This window comes from Mugil cephalus, chromosome 2 (genome assembly GCF_022458985.1).
Source record: "Mugil cephalus isolate CIBA_MC_2020 chromosome 2, CIBA_Mcephalus_1.1, whole genome shotgun sequence".
NCBI lineage: Eukaryota > Metazoa > Chordata > Actinopteri > Mugiliformes > Mugilidae > Mugil > Mugil cephalus.
Window position 1 is genome coordinate 26,391,051 of NC_061771.1, and position 18,815 is coordinate 26,409,865.

Sequence of the window (18,815 nt, forward strand, 5' to 3'; positions counted from 1 at the left end):
CCGTTATCATGTCATCTGAATGCGGTGAAGTCTGGTCCTTCTGATCTAATATTATAATTATTATTACTGTTGAAAAATGTATCTCCATGCAGATCTGGACACGGGTATAAACGAGAGGTTCTAGTGCTGTGCAGTGATCTCCGGTATTAAAAGGAAATAAAGACATCAGTGATTGAGGAAATACGTGACTTAACCACGCGCGGCTCCTCGTGACCTCTTCAATTATTAACACAGAATCACAGTTTTTCAGTAGTTAACAGAATATTTTAACAGGCTCTCATTACTAATGAACAACCATCACTTACATCCCGTACTAACATTTATAATAGTGGTGCCTTTTTCCTGAATGAATGAGTTAAACTCCCCCTGATGACTATAAGTGGTCCACCTCCAAATGTGGTCAAAAATCAGATCTCTCAAGGCGTCCTGGGTGATTTGATTGCTGAGATCAGATCTTCATGCAAGGTCTGAACAAGACCCAAAACAAGGCTTAAGATTCACACACAAGCTAACCATTCACTCGTTCATTTTCTGTCACCTCTCGTCATGTAGAGAGTGTTGTGGGCAGCAACCTCCGGGTCTGAGCGATGAAGCCCATGCAAAAGTGGAAAATGTTGCAGTTCTTCAAGTCGCCACTTGAGGCTCCAAAATGGAGCAAATCCCCATAGACCCCCATGTTAAAACCCAACTTTAACTTCAAAAAAACGACTTTGGCCTCAGTAGTTTACTTCGCATTTTTGAATATTTCAAACTTTTTTCTAACTCATTCATTTTATTTTTCATTTTAAAATTCTGCATAATTAACGGCGTTCCCGCTTTGAGTGACAGGTGGTAGCCTGAGCTAACAGGTAGCAGAGCGTTGGGTGGGCGGGTCTCAACGTCCAGGCTGCTTTAGCTCCGCCCCGACGTGACCCCCCCCATGGCCATATTTGGAGTGTCCGAGTGCAGGCGGAGTAAAGCTCATCTTTGGGCTTCATTTTCGAGGTTCAGAGTCCGACGGTCATGATGGGTTTGTCCATAGTATATACAGTCAATGAACCTAGCAAAGATGTCTTTGAAGTCCACCTCAACTTCCCTCCGGTCCCTTAGAACAGCAGACGCTGTGCGGACGAGGGTCTTGGACTCTACAAGTCCAGTTGCCTTTCTTTAACTTTTTTTGTACCATGACCTGGATGACTGAATTTCACATTTTGTTTTTAAAGCTTCACACAAATGTGTCACTAAAAACCCCCTCAGTCACGCGTCATTCATTTTGCTCTCGTTGCTCCGGTGAACCACGTATCTCTATAACACCTCCTCCTCTTCCTCCTCCTCCTCCTCCTCCACGTTGAGCTGGAACAAGCTATTCTGACTCATGTGATGCATTGATGGGGAGTCACCGGTAGAGTTGGCTGTCTTTTTTTTTTTCTCCTCAGCGTAGTGTTTTGTTTCTTTGTTTCCCTCAACGAGTGTGTGTGCACTCAGATGGTGAACATTGGCTGAAGGATGGATTCGGCTGCGAGAATAAACCGTGCTGTGTCTGCCTCAAGAGCTGCTCAAAGCTTGAAAAATTAAATGCATTTTTTAAATTAAATACAAGAGCTAGATATAGATCATGTATTCTCATCTGAGTCCCCTTTATTAAAAAGCCGGGGGACGGGGGTTCTCACTAATCACCAATATCAGCATCGCAGATGAGCACGGACTAATAGGATCTTATGAGCAGAAGTTCGATATTCGCTGTAGATTCTCCTCTGCTTTGGTCTCCTCTTACTTTTGCGGGGGTGAAAAAAAAGTTGCCGCTGTTATGCAGGACGCGCACACAGTGGTGGGAATTATTTTTTATCCATCATTAGAAGAGAAACAGTAGAGATTATATGTTTGACTGAGTCGTCCCCAGCTCTAAACTAAACTATCCGCGCTCACGTCAAATAATCCCAAACACAATGAAGCTAATTCCATTATCTTTACATACAACGAACAAAGTGCGTGTGTCCCTGAGGTATTTTGTGTATCTTCACACTTCACAGCTTTTTTTTTTCCTCTTATCGAGCATATTTACTCCCTTCCTGCTGTGCTCTTGCAATTAAGGACTGAGACAGTTGTGACATGTGTGCTAGCTTGAAGGATAATATGCACTCTTGACTCATGTTGTTTCGTTTCTCTCCATTCCCACCCGTCCCCTCCTGTCTGTCTTCTCCAGGATGAAAATGCGGCGGCACAGGGTGTTCTTGCTCTGCACGGTGGGCCTGTGCGTCATCTCCTTCCTCCACTACTACAAGGCCCTCCACTACGTCTCCCTGCTGCGCGAGCTCTCCGCTCCGTACCCCAACATCAAGTCCTTCATCATGGTCACGGGCTTCTTCTGGAGGGAGAAAGGCGCGGCCTCCACCCCGCTAAGCCCCGCCTCTCCAGAGGAGGCCCCTCCCCTGCCCGGTCTCCACCAGTTGGAGGCCAAAGTCAGAGGCGCGGCGGGTTCTGTGGAAGGAGGGGGAGGGCTGGACCTGGGGGTCAAAGGGGTCATGGTTAGGGTGGAGTCATGGAAGAAGGAGGAGCCAGCGCCTCCTCGCCCTTGGGAGAAACCAGTGAAAAAACATGACATACATGAGGTGAAATTTGTTTTTGTTTTTTTTGCTACTCCTACTCACAGCAGCGATGAGCAAAACATTACCACCTGTTCAGTACAGGTGCAGTCAGTTGTATATCAAGTTGTTGATCCTATTGCTGCAGTTTTTTAACTTGCAAATCTAGTCCACAGCATGCTCCGTGTGATTTACAGCATCACATGTAACCAGATTTGGCGTCGCAGCATGCGCAGACACACACACACACACACATACGCGGCAGAGAACAGACGTGGCTCAGTGGCAGCCCGTCAGCCATATGTGCAGCAAAATTTCTGCCTGAGCTGGAGCCGGTACGAGCAGAACCCCCCCCCCAAACACGCATCTTCAGACGCTCTGCTCACAGTCTACTTGTTTTTACCGCGGCCATATGTTTGGTCATTATTCTAATTTTAGCAGATTGCTGCGAGTGAACCGTGAAAACAAACGCTGAACGGTTGAGCGGTCAAGGTCCGGAGGATTTTTGCCAGGGTCTCGTCGGGGCGTCGGAAAGGTCTCACGAAACAAGGCCGATCTCTACACCTGGCGTGCTCTCTGTTGAAAGCCGAGAGTTTGTTTATATCTCCGCGCATCGGAAGTGCGTGATAGGTTTTGAGCGTGGTTATATCATTTCATTCATACACACAGCTCTGTGATCGAGTTGAGATTGCCTAGTGTGTACGGCGCACGTAGGAGCAAAAGAAACTTCTAGGATTGTGTCCCAGCAACATCTGTTTCCATATTTAAGGAGCCTTCGCTCGTAGCTAAAACTTTTAACCACTAAATCATCTTATAAATACCGTAAAATAGAAAGTCGTAAATTGCGTTCCTCGTGCCAAGATCTTTAAACTTAATATCGTCTCACACATTCATGATCACTTCTCTTCTTTCGTCCTTTTCCTACCGGGGTTGTATTTCATCGCAGCGCAAACAGTCTCTAACATCCTGCACTTATTTTCACGTAGCCTCGGAGACAAAAACACCACTCTGTAATCTCTCATCAGAGGGCACATTGTCATGCAGTGATTTACTGTGAAAAAGCTGTTAGATAAATCAGCACAAAAGCGTTTCCCAATAAGTAATCGCCTGCAAACCAGTGTTCTAATGATGAAGTGCCATTGCTGTGAATGCATTAGCGCGCGCTGCTTTCAGCTGTGTGTTTGTGAACATCAACTGTTTGTCCTACTTTTATGTTCAGTCATGTTTGACTTTGTTTGATGCAAGCTGCAGGATTATGTAGTAACATGTTCTGTTGACAGCGAGGCCAACGGTGGCACTACTGAACTATTTAAACAACTGATAAATTCAATGTATCAATGCAGGTCCGGCATAGATGAGACAAAGGTGCTTTGAGATGATTTTGGAGACAAACCACCATCGTGGATCTCCCTTAAGTTGTCAGTTTTTCCAGAAACTGATATGAATCAGAAGGAAAACTTGAAGTGCATTCTTCTTCTTGTGATCCACAGTATTGTTCCTTTTTGTACCATCATCAACTTGTCAAAATGTTCGACGTTGATGTCAAGGTGCAAAGTGCACCTCTAAGTTTCATAGCAAGCTGTCATAACTAGCATTTTTCTACCTATGCGTTAGATTTTCTACCTGCCTGACATACGGTTTGTCTCAGCTATAGGCATAAGGAATTAAACTGGAACATGGTCTTTTAGTGTAACAGCATGAAAAAAAATTTGCACAAAAAGGGCTCAAACAAATAGTTTTCATTGGCATTTGCGTGACTTAAAGGTTGTTATTTTCAAGGATGTCTTTTCATGCTGGCAAATACATTGGTTATACAGTACCTACGTAATTTGGTGGATGAAAGTTGTATGAAATACTTCACAAACCTGATCTCGGTTCAGAGTATAGGACTTTGCGGTATTCGTCGGTGGCGTTTGCAGATACGATGCATGCTTTTTGGGAGGTTATTTAAGGCAGCTCTCCTCCTACAATTTGGTTACTTTATTGCTACGTGTTTTAAATTACCAACTGATACGGCCGACTTATCGATGTAATATACGTAGGAATACTACTCCTTACTATAGGCCCATGTGAGAACAGCTCATCCCAATACACAATCTGTTGGCATATAATTTAACACTCAATGATATTGAAATATCAGATAGATGCTATGTATGTATGTAAAGGTGAAGTAATACTTTCCTCTGCTTTTCTTCTCTTCCCAGAACGAAGTTGAAGAGGATTTGAAAATGCGGAATCCCGATCACCTGGATAAACCTGTCAAGCCAGTCCCACCAGAAAAACAACTAATGGGAAAAGAGCACCAGGTGATATTTCTCCAGGATCAATTCATGGACCCCTTAAAGTTCCTGGGAGACCTCCATACCCGCACTCATCACCTTCAAGATGACAAAACTCCTTACTTTGTCCGCACCAAAGCTGGAGCACTTTGCTTCAGGCAAGGGACAGAGGTGGCCACCCCAAAAGAGTACTCTGGAAAACAAGGGGGGGCCGCGGCCAATGAAGTTGTGGAAGTTGGTCGACCTGTTGCTGCAGGGCACCGGAAAACTCTGGAGCTCCAGCAGCAGCCCTCCATTCCTCCAAAAGCTAAGACGAAGATCAGGGGCAAGCGTCTGGTCAAGTGTGTTTGCCGGCAGGGATGGCACGGACCTTACTGTGGGGTTCCCACCATGGTGCACCACTCCAATCTGCCAACCAAGGAGCGACTAACGCCCAGGGAGAGCCCGCGGAGGGTGATCAATGCCATCAACGTTAACCATGAATTTGACCTGCTGCACGTGCGGTTTAATGAGCTCGCCCAGGCCGTGGATCTGTTCCTCGTGTGTGAATCAAACTTTACGGCCCACGGGGAGAAACGACCTCTTGGGTATGGCACAGTTTTATTTTTGTGTGATCAGAGAGTATGAAAGCTATGCCATTGAGGTCAAGTTGCATTTAAGCAAGAGGACTAATCCTCTACGGAGCAGTTGTGTAGCCATGAGTAGATGACTCCACTTGGGCCGGACAGTCTACAATTGCTGGATTAACGGTGTCATGATAAGATGAGTAGCACAGTGCAGTCATAGGAAAAGTATGTGTATGTGCTACTAACCTGCATGCACATAAAGGAGCTCTTTATTTGTGCACAACAGAATTTGTACTCCTAAACTATGTCGTATAAACCGTAAAAGTCAAATTGTGAAACAGCTGATGCAGTGACTGCTTTACAGTCTGCCTTTACAGGCCTCCGTAAAGCTTCTTGTTTACCAGTGTGCTGCATAATAATTACAGTTAGGTCCCTTTGGCAACAACATGAAATGCCTCAAGAGCAATTTTACAGGAGATTATGATAGGAGCGACATGATTGACTCTGCATGCAGCCTTGTGGGGAGAGACTGGTGTGTTCAATCACAGGATTTGACACCGCATGAAAGCGGCTACGTTCGGTGAACATTGTCTTTCTCTATGCTTATCAACAGGTTAATTGAGTTGTTCTCTCGGTCGGGCTCGGCGTATGGAGAGTGGGTTTTCTTTGCTGAAAGGCATCATTTGTCAAACAAGTGCCTTTCTGACCTGTGATTTTCTCTCATCTCGCAACTTTTTCCAATCTCTTACCTACAACTCCAGGCTGCACTGTTTTCCAATCTCTTCGGTGGAGTAAAAAAAAAACAAAAAAGTGTTTATAGCCTTTAAAAGTGGCTTAGTTGACGCATTACGCTCAAATAATGATTCAACTTATGCAAGTTCCTAGGGTTCAATTTTTCTAGGATGAAAGAATCTTCTAAACGATATTTGTAATCTCCCTAGTTTCCTGCGGCTCCTTCTCAATGGTACGTATGACTACATACGGCACAAGATCCTGTACGTGTTCCTTGACCACTTCCCAGAGGGCGGTCGGCAGGATGGCTGGATAGCGGACGACTACCTGCGTACCTACCTGACGCGCAACGGCTTGTCCAGGGTGGTGGGAGCGAGATCCGACGACGTCTTCGTCATCAACGACGCAGATGAAATCCCAGCATACGAAGGCCTCATTTTCCTCAAGCTCTTCGATGGCTGGACGGAACCTTTCGGCATCCACATGCGCAAGGTAGCAGCACCACGTCAGCTTTTGCTCAAGCATGACATTGGTGATGATCTTAACTTGATGTTTCCATTTTAATGCTTTAATCTTTGTGTTTATTCCTCAGTCATTGTATGGCTTTTTCTGGAAGCAGTTTGGGTCTCTGGAAGTCGTGTCGGGCTGCACGCTGGGGATGCTCAACTCCGTCTACGATGGCGACGGGATCAAACTGCGCCGTCGCGAGTATTACACCATGCCGGGTTTCCGCAAGTATGAAAACAACACTGGGCACATCCTGGTGCAGTGGTCGGTGGGCAGCCCATTCCACTTCGCCGGTTGGCACTGCTCCTGGTGCTTCACACCCGAGGGTATCCACTTTAAGCTGGTGTCGGCCCAGAATGGAGACTTTCCTCGGTGGGGCGACTACGAGGACAAACGAGACCTCAACTACATCCGCGATCTGATCCGGACAGGGGGCTGGTTTGATGGCTCCCTGCAGGAATATCCGCCGGTGCACCCGACGGAGCACATGTTTGCCCCCAAGTTCATGCTGGAGAACTATGACAAGTACCGCTACCTCCTTGAGAACCCTTACAAGAAAGTCTCCAAACTTAACGAGGGCTAGGAGTTCAAACCGGGCAGCAATACATGAAATAACTGGCGTGGCCCAAGCGAGGCCTCAGCACTGAGTCTTCAGGGGGTCGGATGGGGCTGGTGAACTACAACTTCCCTTTGGAGTTGAACTAAATGTCTCTCCACCAGGCAGCACTGATGTTGCAGGGATTTCAAATCTCTTTAAGAATCATTATTTTGGGGTCAATAAAGGGAACACACTGAATCACATCTACCATGGATTTACAAAGACGTCGAGAGGATACAACCACTGGATGGACAAAATTACTGATTTCCTCCCTTTTTGGGGGGTAAGGCCAAGCTGTTTCTGTTCTTGTCACACACCCCCCCCCTTCCCGCCCCCTCCTTCACCCACCGCTTTGTCTGGTGCCTGTTCTCCGAGAGAAAATGGGCACGCTTCAGAGACAAGGCTAGGGATATATCACAGGTGCGTGAAACCTGTGTAACGATGAGAAACTTAGACGAGAAGGCTGGTGGTTTTATTATTTTATTTGTTTGTTTTTTTGTTTTTTTGCGTCTGTGTTTACTAAAGTTTACAGACTTGCTGATGTTTCCGCTCCGCCCTCCATCCTCGGATGTCTTCCTGTCATATTTGGTGACCTCCTATAAACAGATATTACATGCGCTTGGTACTCCAGAAGAAAAAAAAAAAAAGACAAGTTCTGGTTAAAGTCCTGCCAGAGAACCTACCACCAAATCAAAAAGGAACGACTCAGTGGAAACGTTTCAGCTCGTGCATATGCTCACACTCATCTACATGCACCTTACCTGTTTGCGTGTTTGTTTAAAACAAAAGTGCGTGTGGTCCGTCTTTATGTCATGTCGTTTTGAGTTTTTTCGGGGCTATGAAGGGTGGATGAGATCAGCGAGAATGCTGGAAATAGGAAAACCAAGAAACAAACATCCAACTGGGGACTGGGAAGCAAGATGGAAAGGAGGAGTGTAATAAGGAAGGAAGAGAGGGGGGATAAAAAGTCTACTATTGCAGGGATGAATGTGTGTGAATGTGTTTCCCAGAACTAATGGACAGCCCTGAATAAACCGAGCCCTGTTGGTGGCATCCGAGGTGGTTGTTGCCGTTATTGTTTGTCAGACTTTTGAGGACGAGAAGATCATTCACTTTTCATCTCTCTGTCTACCAACAAACTGAGATAACTTTGTTTCCTTGGAAACTAAAGTACGGGATGGGTGCCGTTGAGATGAGTGGGTGGGTTCGCATCAGACAAGGAGCTGCAGTGTTGAGAGGAGGTCAGTCTTGACTGAGGGCCCCCGTGGTTAAATATTCTGCTTTCTACTCCGCGAATTCTGAAATTGACTCTTAAAAGCCTTTTCTTTTTTCTCAGACATGCGGCGTTATATTCCGCTAGGTCTTGTGTGTGTTTCCTCTAAAGCCCCATTAACCTGAGGTATTTTCGTCATCATCTCACTTTTCACCTCGTTCACAGACCTGCCTCGACTCTCGCGCCGCCTTGAGATCCATTTCGTGTTAATCCTTGCGAGAATTTTAATAATCGGGGCCTGTTATCATGTCATCGATTTTTTTTTTCCTCCACCTGCCTCGACGGGACAAGGCAGCCGTTGCCATGGCGACGTCTTCCCCCTGCCCTCTGATCACGCGTCTGAACGTTCAGGCACGATCGTCGTCGTCTTCTCCCGCCGCAGACAGCTGTTGATGGGGCAGGATCAGCCGAAAAAGATCACAACCCCCGCGGGATCGTTGACGGTAGCTGTGGGCAGATTGTAAAAACATACTTTAGCCTGTGGGTGTGTGGCGGTGCGGGCGGAGGCCGGCGGGGGGAAGCTGGGCTCCATTCCTGCAATGTTTGCGATGCCGCAGAGCCGTTAATAAAGCTGTACACGCAGCAGACGGATCCACGAACAGCAAGATTGACTGTATCTGCCATCTGCTTCTTTTTTTGATGCCCTTCTGGGATTTTTTTCTTCCAGATCCTGTTTAGCTTCAGGCTACATGTTGATTCAAGGTGAAGTGCTCCTTTTGAGGAATAAAAAAAAAAACTTTTGGGGAGGGATTTTGTTTGGCCGCTGAGGGGTGAGGATAAAAGCATCAAGCTGTACCTTTAATTTAAGACACTGGTTCACACAAGATGATTTGCCTCCAATGCTATTTCTTTGAGTCACTCGTTGGATCGCAGCTCTTTACTAACGTAACGCCGCGTGAAGAGATTCAGATTGGAGGCATTTCCGCCCCCCCCCCCCCCGCAGTTCATCCGGTTCTCCTCTGAGCTCGTGGCGGGAGAATGAGATTAGGCCAACGGGCTGCTGACAGTTGTGTCGGGCCCGCGCTGCCATAGAGGGGGCGGAGTAGCGCGGTCTGTGGCGCCAGCTGTTAGGGGGGGGTTTGTTGTTGGGAGCCAGAAACAGTCCCATCCAAAACCCAGAGGGGCCGCAGAGTCATGAGCTTTAAATAGGATTTGACATGAGACGACAGCGATGCAGGATGTGATGTTGGTTTGGTTGTTTTTTTTGATTCTGAATTAGATTTTCTCCCCCAGTGATCGATCGTGAACGATGTAGCGAAAATACAGATGATGAACTGTAAAAGGAGGAGGGGAACTCGGATTGTGGGTTAACACTTTTGGAGGCGCTTCTTTTTTCATTTGCTGAATCCTTATCGAGGCATCTTTCTGGCGTCTGCAGTCAACGCGAAACTAACGAAAGCATCAGATCTAATTAACAGCAAAACACCCACTTCCCTCCGACTTCGTCGAAGCCTCAAAACCACAGCTGTCTTTCCGTCAGTCTTAAAAATTGAGTGCGTGCTCAGTCTGGCGAGTTCACCCTCACAAAGTTTAACCCAGTGTCAGGTAGTCGATGGCTACGGTGTTCGGTTCGGTCTCGCGCGGGATGTTCAAGCTGACTCCAAGCTCTGCAGTGAGGCCGGCACATCTGGCCAACAGCGTGCATGTTTGCATGTCTGCGTGTACGCTACGCATTTTTGTGTCGTTCTGCGCGGCGGCCCTAGCGGCTCGCGCCAGATAAGTGTGTCTGGACTGTTGAAGGACAAGCCGTGGCTACTCCGCTTGGCTTGTTGCCCCCGTTATCACTATGGCAACAATCCCCTCGTCGAGTTCCTGCGATCTCGGCCTGAGGTCGTGAACCGAGATAGCAGAGATAACGGAGCGGCAGGATAAGAGGTGAAGGAGTGCGTATAACACACAGTCACACATTCCACTTAAAGAACGGCTAATGGCGTGAAACCTGTTGTTGCTCAGTAATTTTCCGTGAGTGTCACAGTGAAGCGGGGCCTTGGCGTGGTGGCGTGGCTTCTTTTTTCAGAGTAATCTATTTGAGCAGGAAGGGTAAACAGAAAGCGTCTTTTTTTTTTTTTTCAGCCTAAGCCAGGATTAAAGAAGCATGAACGACTCAAAAACAAAACACAGGTACTCCTTCTTTCGCCTCCATACAAAAAAAAAGCTTGATGAATTGAGACAGGAATCCAGAAAGAGACATATCAGAAACAATCCTTTCAGCGCGGCTCCCAGACGACAGCCTTATTGGACGGGGCGACGTCGCGACGCGGGGGGAGAGGGGGGGAGGTAACGAGCTCGACCGAGCGGCTTTCATTTCTCACTTTGATGAGGGGAGAGTCGTCGCGGCGGCGGCGGGATGAAAACCGTCCAGATGAAGGCAGCAGCTCATCATCCCCCCGTAAAAGAAAAATCTATAAACCTGGTGGCGCTTTAAGCGAAGATGAGGCCGTGGTGTTGAGGCACTGGAGAGGCCGGCCGATACATCCAGGCGGGGTGGCCCCGTCTCGCTCGAGGGAAACCTCGGCAGGGGTCACGGACGTTTGCGCTAACGGGGAATCTGTTTTTAGCCCTGGCCAGTGCAGGCTGTCATTTGTATGCTGAGATCAATCCTCAGACCACCGACGCTCTAATCAGACTTTACACCGTGAGCCAGCGTGTCAGAGGTGTTTCCAAACGTGCTAATGCATACACAATACACTACTGTAGCTGACACGATGCATGCAATGCATTGCTTTGAAAAAGAAGCATTTTTATAATTTGATTAAGACCCTGACTGGACATGAAGACATCTTTTTCAGACAGATTGGCCCAACTTCGCTCCAAAACGACTTACGAATAATGAGATTACAACCAATTAGAGCAATTAGTCACCACAACAGAGGAGCTTACACAACGTACCATTTATTTTACCACCAGAGGCCACGGTCATAGTCAGTCTGCAGCCTCATTTGTGCCCAACGTTTCGCTAAAGTCAAACGCTTTGTCTTCTAATTTTTTGTCTTTTTTTGCGTGTTTTCTCGTGCAGCCGCTCGCTTCACGCGACTGGAGCTGAGGGAATAAATTAAGTGCACACTGCAAAAGCTGTTAAGGAAAAGGAAAAGAAAGAGGAGCCGGAGCCGAGCCGCCCGTCGACGCCGTCGCCGCTGCAGCAGACAGGTTCGAGAGTTGCGTTGCTAGGAAACAGCTCGACTTTATTTGCCTCTCTGCTCCTGATATTAGCCACGGGAAATAACCGTTAGGAGGGTTTCATGTCTGAGAGTGTGGAGTGGTCTAAACGCTGGATGGCGAGTGCTGTCAGTGGGTGTTTTCTTTTTTTGTTTTTTTGTTGTTTTTTTTTAGTTTGAAGAAGAAGAAGAAACATTCACGTCGTTTTTGAGCTGACTCCTGACCTCCAGGGTGTCAGCGTCCTAGTTAACGCCCGGATGTCATTTGGTTTAACGTCATCTTTGGCGAATTATCAGCGTCTTTTAGAGTTTGTTTTAGGAGCGAGCGCGTAATAGGTTAAAGACGACAAAGAGGCTAAGAGAGGATTTGTGCCTGAAGTGGCCCCGTAATATCCAACGACTGCACTTAGCGAAAATCAGAACCATCGTTCTAAATAGATCTTTATCAGCCTCGAAAGCCCCCCCCCACAAATCGGTCCAACCCTCTTTTCAGCACGCGCACACTAACCATCAACACATGTTTGTAGCCGTTTAGCACGTGTGTGTATCCTACACAGATGTGATCCTGCAGGCCTGCGTTGCCCCCCTCCCTCCCCTCTACACCCTCTCCACCATCATGCCCCCCCTTCATCTGTTGTTGTGCTCACAGTGGAGCCTACTGGCTGCTCGTCTATGGGTTTCACATGCCTTCACGGCTCTGGACCCCCGCCATTGATCTTTTCCAAGAAACATTAGTAGAGAGCAGGGCCGGAAATCAAAGTGGGGGGAGAGAGTGTGGGTGCAGAGACGGGAGGGTCCATTTTACTGGGGTCCCTTTTTCGCCTTTGTTCTCCCAAGTAATTTCCTGCTTCTATTCTTGTTCGACGTCTCCTACGTCGGCCTGCGAAAAATGCAGCTTCCCCCGCGTCTCCGCGCACAAGTGCTTCTTTTGTCGACTTTGGGCTCCTGAAGGTTCCTCGGCGAGAACGCCACAGCCAAATCAGGCAGAGCACTTAAAGGCTTCGAATCAAGTCGAGGCGTTTCGAGGTATTAAAGGAGGAATCCGAAACGGGGGAACGCGTCTCCCAATCTCGGGCTGTAAACATGTTATTATTCTCTTCATGGAAGCGGCGGAGAGAGAGAGCGTTCGCATTCCGCTAACTGAGCAATCACATCCACTCCCGACAGCTGCACTGATGTGTCACCGCTGATTGGAAAGTGCTCCTTCTTAAACCACAAGCACTGCCTCTGAGCAAGTCTCTAACCTCCTTATTTTTTGTTCCTCGAGTCCTTCAGGTGTTAATTTGGTAACATTTCTACCTGTTAAAAAAAAGGTGCGTTCACTCAAATCTCAAAATTCCCACTTGTCTCCGATGCTACAGAAACTGAATTTTGTGTATCAGGGCTAGAAAAAGGACTTCAGAGAAAGACTGAGAAGAAATTATATTCCCTTTGTTGAGCGTTAACAGATTAGAGGCGGCGATGAATAGGAAATCAATCACGAACACTGAACTCCACCACCTCTGTAAACACGGAACGGCGGGAATTTCGAGGAGGCGCGGCAGGTTTCTCTCGGTGCTTCTGAGTCTGCGGCTCGCGGGTGTGTTCCAGGACAGATTGCCGGCTTTGGGTCAGGAGTCCATATGCTGTGACACGGCAGATCAAAAAAAGATGAAAGTCAGCGTGGCGCCACGGCGACAGATGGACGCGCGCGGGAAAAAAAAAAAAAAAAAAAGACCGGCCGACACCACCTGGCTGCAGATCAGATGCCGTCGGAGCCCCGGGAGGAAGGGATGATTGAAAATGTTTGTGTGCGACAGACAGAGTGATATATGTGGCTAAAATTACACAGACATGGATGTCGTCCTTCGCGTTTATTGTTCCGGCTAAAGCCCCTGCAGCTTGACTTCAGATTAAAGTATTTCTACTTAAAATGAATTATTCCTGACCAAAAATATGCAGCAAAAAAGTAGAAAAAAAAAGTCTATAACTGTGAAACATCATTCCCTTTCATTACCTTATTTATTAAGAATTTAAAGAGTCATTGCAGAATGTTTGTCTCCCCCTTCTGGCAGTGAGAGTCATTACACAAATACGGTTGATGTGTGCCAAACAGCTTTATCAGTGCTCTCCATTGATAAAAATTCACACCAAGTAAATGAAAACAAAAATATTATGTATAAAGAAGTTGACTTGGGGGAAAAAAAAGGGGGCACCTTTAATTTAATATTCTTGACAACTTCTTCCCCCATAACAGTTTGTTCTATCAGCAGATTAATGTGTGGGTCTGCACATGCTCTTGTCCGCGGAGGTTTGTGATCTGCTTTGTAACTCGAGCCGCGCTCCAAACTTCGCCGTTCCTTCACCGCCGGGCCTGCGCCGAGGCGGGTTAGAGAAAAAGGCAACCAGAGGAGAGGGAAGAGTGAGAGGGGAGGGAGGAAAAAAAAAAAAAAAAAAGGAGCGCGAGCCTCCAGAGGGGTTTGAATTCCCCGCAATCAGAAACAGAGACGGAGTTGGAAAAGGGGGGGAGGAAGAGGGAGGAATCCTTACGATCACGGCCTTTCCACATTCGTGCTCTCTGCCCTTTTTTTGTTTGTTTGTTTGTTTTTCTGTTGCACTTTCTCTTCCTCTTTTTTTTCATTAAAGTTAAAGTCAGATCGATGCGGGGTTTTTAAAATAGCTCACGGAGGGAGAAGTGGAGGTGGAGGTGACGAGCGTCTCCGCTTTTCTATTTAACTTTCATGTGTAACCTCATCCACTTTGGCAGCTCTTTATTTAATGTCTTTTGAAGGCAGAGTGTGCGCATGTGTGTGAATGTGTACGCTCATAAGCACTGTCTCAGCTCTACTACTAGAATAGACGTCCACTCCGGCCCACACATATTTTGCCTCCTTTGATGCCGTGAACAGGGGGTGGGGGGGACTTCACCCTGTGGCGGCCATCTTGTTTGCTCTCTGGGCCTGATTTACTTCTTCTTCTTCTTTTTTTTTTTTGTCGCGAGATTAGCAGCATCAGATAACCACTAGATTTATGGGACGCTCGTGTTTCACAGAGGATTATTCACACGTGTTGGTTTTACTTTTACCACTACTACTAATTACATCTCAGCCAATCTCAAACACACACACACACACACACAGAAGAGCCTGTTTTTTGTTTTTGTTTGTTTTTTTATTTTTATTTTTTTGGAGTTTTTTGATTGTGGCCATGCCCTCTGCCGGTCAAACATTCAGACTACTGTAAGCGCTCTGTTCGTGTCCTCGCTGTTATGTGATCGCTATGAAGGCTGTTCATTGTGTGACCAAAAAAAAAAAAAAAAAACCCACACATTTTCATCTTCTTCGCTCAGTCACTCAGAACCGGTTTGAGCCGGAGTCCTGACCCAAAAGCAACCCAGGACACGGATAAAAAAAAAAGATATCCTCATCTTTTATTTAATGTTGTGTGTTTGGTTTTTGTTTTATTTTTTATGTTCTGCTCCTTTTATCAAGGATTTCCTCTTTGATTCGTTCACTCCAACTACACAAAGATGTCAGAAACAAACAAAAAAAAAGCTTTTTATTTCAGTCGCTTATGAAAAGCTTATGAATTGCACCTTATTGGAGGGATGTGTTTTCGATTTGTTTTTTAATTTTTGTTAAGTGATGTAACCGATTACTGGTCAGGCAATAAACAGGGTTTTTTTTTTTTTTTTTAATGGTTATTAATCCCATGTTTTCATTACAAATGAATGTCTGATGTCGGAGAGCTTCACTTGGCAGCATCGGAAAAATAAGCCAGAGAGCGGCGAGCATGCAAAAAGCCCAACGGAAACCCCCCAACGTTGTTGTGATAACAGGTTTTAATTTTCAAGTTTGCTCCATAAAACTGGTGACCGTTGAGAGAAGACTAATAAAACAATGTTAATCCGACACGTTTCATGCATATAAGAACCGACTCCCTACCGACAGCCTGCACAGATAAAAAAAAAAAAAAGACAGAGCAGACTGATTTCCTTACCTAGTGTGACACAGTGACCACTACGGGGCGATCTCCATATACACCACCCATACACAAACACTTCCTCTGCCTTCCGTCCATCTTGTCCTTGAAAAAGGAGCAAATAAATAAATAAATCAACATGGTCAAAAGACACACAGAGACGGACCTGAGGAGTCCAGGCCTGACAGATGACTGTCTCTCAGCGTGGTTCTGTCTCTGTCCCCGGGGGCAGAGTTCTGTCTGCAGCCAATTAACCAACAGGGCTGGTTGCCAGTCCCACATCCATATAATCCTCTCCACCCTCCCTCCTGCCGGTTTGCCAGAAATAGCCCTCCAGATTTAAAGGAATGAAAAAAAAATTAAACATGGTTTACAATGTGAAAGAGCTTTTTTTGTTGTTGTTGTTGTTGTTGGTGTTGTGTATTTTTTTATTTTTTATTTTTTGGGAGGGGAGAGGGTACATTTGTTGGATCTAATCCTGATGAAATTGAGCAGGCTGCAGCACTTTGTCTTTGTGTCTTTTTTTTCATTATTTTTTTTTACTTCATTTTCATGGAAAATGTGGAGAAATCGCAACCTAAAAAGAAAACGCCAACGAAGCATCGTGACATAGTCCAATAACACAACCTGTATCCCCCCGGCCTTCATGTCCCCCATGCACTGATGATGATTGTAAATGTTCGCATAGGTTTATTTTTTATATCATGATTTTGATTTAGTTTCCTGGGTTTTATTTTTGTTATTGTTATTATTATTGTTTGTGCTTTCGTTTTGGTGGGTCTCTGCAGGAGGATGTGTGTGTGTGTGTGTGTGTGTGTGTGTGTGTGTGCAAGAGACAGAAGAGGAAAAGGAGACTGGGTGTGTTGCTTTGTGGCTCTTCGGCCCTTTGCCTGTGTTCATCATTGTGCCAGTGTGTTCAGGTGTTCCCTTGCCTCTGCACCCATTCATCCGAATGAACAGAAGAGGACAAGGAGGAGGACGCAATTTTTCCCCTCGTGAAATAAGGGTGGTTGTCGGGTGTGGGGGAGACTAACGAGAGAAAATACTTTAATTTTCTTCCTCTGCCGGGTCTCAAAGAAGGGTGTACATTTCTAAGTTAATTGAAAATGATGATTAAAAAAAATGAATAAAAAACACTCATTTGTTCTCTATATGAATGGCTGTATGTTAACCATGAACAAGAAGTAATGAGTTCTATGACAAAGACATATAATAAATTAATTTTAAAAATTTTAAAGCTGCTCTCCATTTGTTCCTGATTTCAGAGCCCCCCTGCCCCCCCTCTCCGCCTCAGAGGTGTCTACTACTAGATTACGGTGCTTTGCATCATCCATCCCTCATCTCACTAGAGGGCAGCACCGCAACGCACATCATTACGTCTCATTAGGATGCATCATGGTGCATCAAACTTCACGTGTGCAGAGCTCCTAATGGGAATGTGTTGCTTGTATGCTGCGCGTAACTCTGAAATACTACTTCAAAATTAAGTTACTTCAATTTTACAGAATTCATTTATTGCAGGAATGCACCTCTGAATCCGAACATTAGCAGCCGGACCAACATGTTAGGCTGAAATCTGTCAATTAGGCCCCGAGTGATCCTCTCGATCGGGGGTGTAAAGTGGCGTTGTGGTTAGCACCGATGCTAACAGACATGCTATTTAGGTTAACTGGTCATTCTAAATTGGCCGTAGGTTTGAGCGTGAATAGTAATCGTGCTAACCCTGCTCAGTGACAGCTGGGATAGGGAGCTCCTCCCTTGCTTTGAGATAGCGTGAATAACCTTGTCTGGAAGTATGCACTGTGTTATAAAGATTTATAAGTTTACCTAACAGTCTGTGTTCCAGATCATTGGTTAAAAAAAAATGAATAAATAAAAAAAATTGATGCCACACTCATATCCGTCTGTTAACAGATGAAGCAGCAGCCAGGAAATGGGTTAGCTTTACACCGCAGAGATACGAAACAGGTCCAGAGAAACCTCAAGCTGACGGAAAACACAAGAGTAAAAGGAACAGGTTGTGGTTTTACTTGAAATCGCTATTTTACTATCGTCCGTGTTGCTTTTCTGTGAATTCACACGACAGACAAACGCTCGCTTTTAAAAGGTCACAGGCCCCAGAGTGAGTCCGTCGCTTTGAAAGTTCGAGTTAAACGTTATCTGAGAGATGAAGTTAAAAAGCCCGAAAGATTTTGATCTGACAGAAGTTTGATAGATCGTCTGATTGAGCCAGATTGTTGGTGAAAATGTACCACTCTCCTGCACGTATGTCAGATATGAAGCAACAGCCAGGAAATGGTTTAGGTTAGGGCGAAGACTTTAAAGAGAAAACCAACATCAAGCGGGGATCTGATAAAGACTGAAATGTGAGAACAGCAAGTTGCCTATTTCACTACTGCACAGTGGTTTCTATGAACTCAGATTATTGCATTGATAAATTAATTCTCAGGTCTGTAATTGTGGCTGGGATCACATTCAGTGTCACTTTAACCGTGGGAGTTTCAAAAATAAAAGTAAATTAAATAAAAGTAAAAGTAAAAAGCATGAGGAGTTTCTTACCACCAGTGAAACCGTAGCGGTGTTTGTGACCCCATTACCCCGTACGAAGTAGAATAATGACTGTAATAAGAAAAGGCACATAATGCCCTTGAAGGTCTACAAATTCAACCATATCAATGATTTCATTTTTGGAGACAAAGAGACTCCAAGCGTCATTTAAGGTCGTTGTACATCCTAAGGGGGGTGAGAGAGAGAGGGAACGAGCAGCTGTGAGCGTAAACATTCAGTTAATGTCCAGTTTAAAGAGCCAGATGAGCCACAGTGGACCAGGGTGTAACAGCTCCCTGCCCAGCCGCACAGACCAAGGAATGCACTGTCGCTGTGTTCCCTCGGTCCACAGCGCAGGCGATGAGCCACCGACAAAAAGGGCTTTAAATATGTGAAGACACTCACAGCTCCATGCACGACACAGGCAAATAAATTAAACATACAAATACATACACAGCAGGCTACAGGAAAATGCACAGGGACAGTCGTGAAAGGTAAAAAAAAAGAAATGCACCTGCAGAATAAATAAATTAAGACACGAACCAGGGATTGCCAAATCCACTAAGTGGTTACTCAGTGTTAAGATATGTGAACTTTAAATTTTAGGAAGAAATATACTAATGAGCCTAAAAGAACA

General features: G+C 45.8%; 1 protein-coding gene across 4 annotated transcripts in view; it reads left to right on the forward strand.

Annotated features, from left to right (window-relative positions):
- mgat3b (beta-1,4-mannosyl-glycoprotein 4-beta-N-acetylglucosaminyltransferase b) overlaps positions 1-16,868 on the forward strand; it is a 56,555-nt gene extending 39,687 nt beyond the window's left edge. For all 4 annotated transcript variants that reach the window (XM_047578064.1, XM_047578066.1, XM_047578065.1 and 1 more), the window contains 4 exons: positions 2,183-2,588; positions 4,766-5,427; positions 6,348-6,630; positions 6,731-16,868. In XM_047578064.1, the coding sequence (XP_047434020.1) occupies positions 2,183-2,588; positions 4,766-5,427; positions 6,348-6,630; positions 6,731-7,228 (1,849 nt within the window). In that variant the 3' untranslated portion in view covers positions 7,229-16,868. The remainder of the gene's footprint in view (positions 1-2,182; positions 2,589-4,765; positions 5,428-6,347; positions 6,631-6,730) is intronic.
- Positions 16,869-18,815: the final 1,947 nt, after the last annotated feature.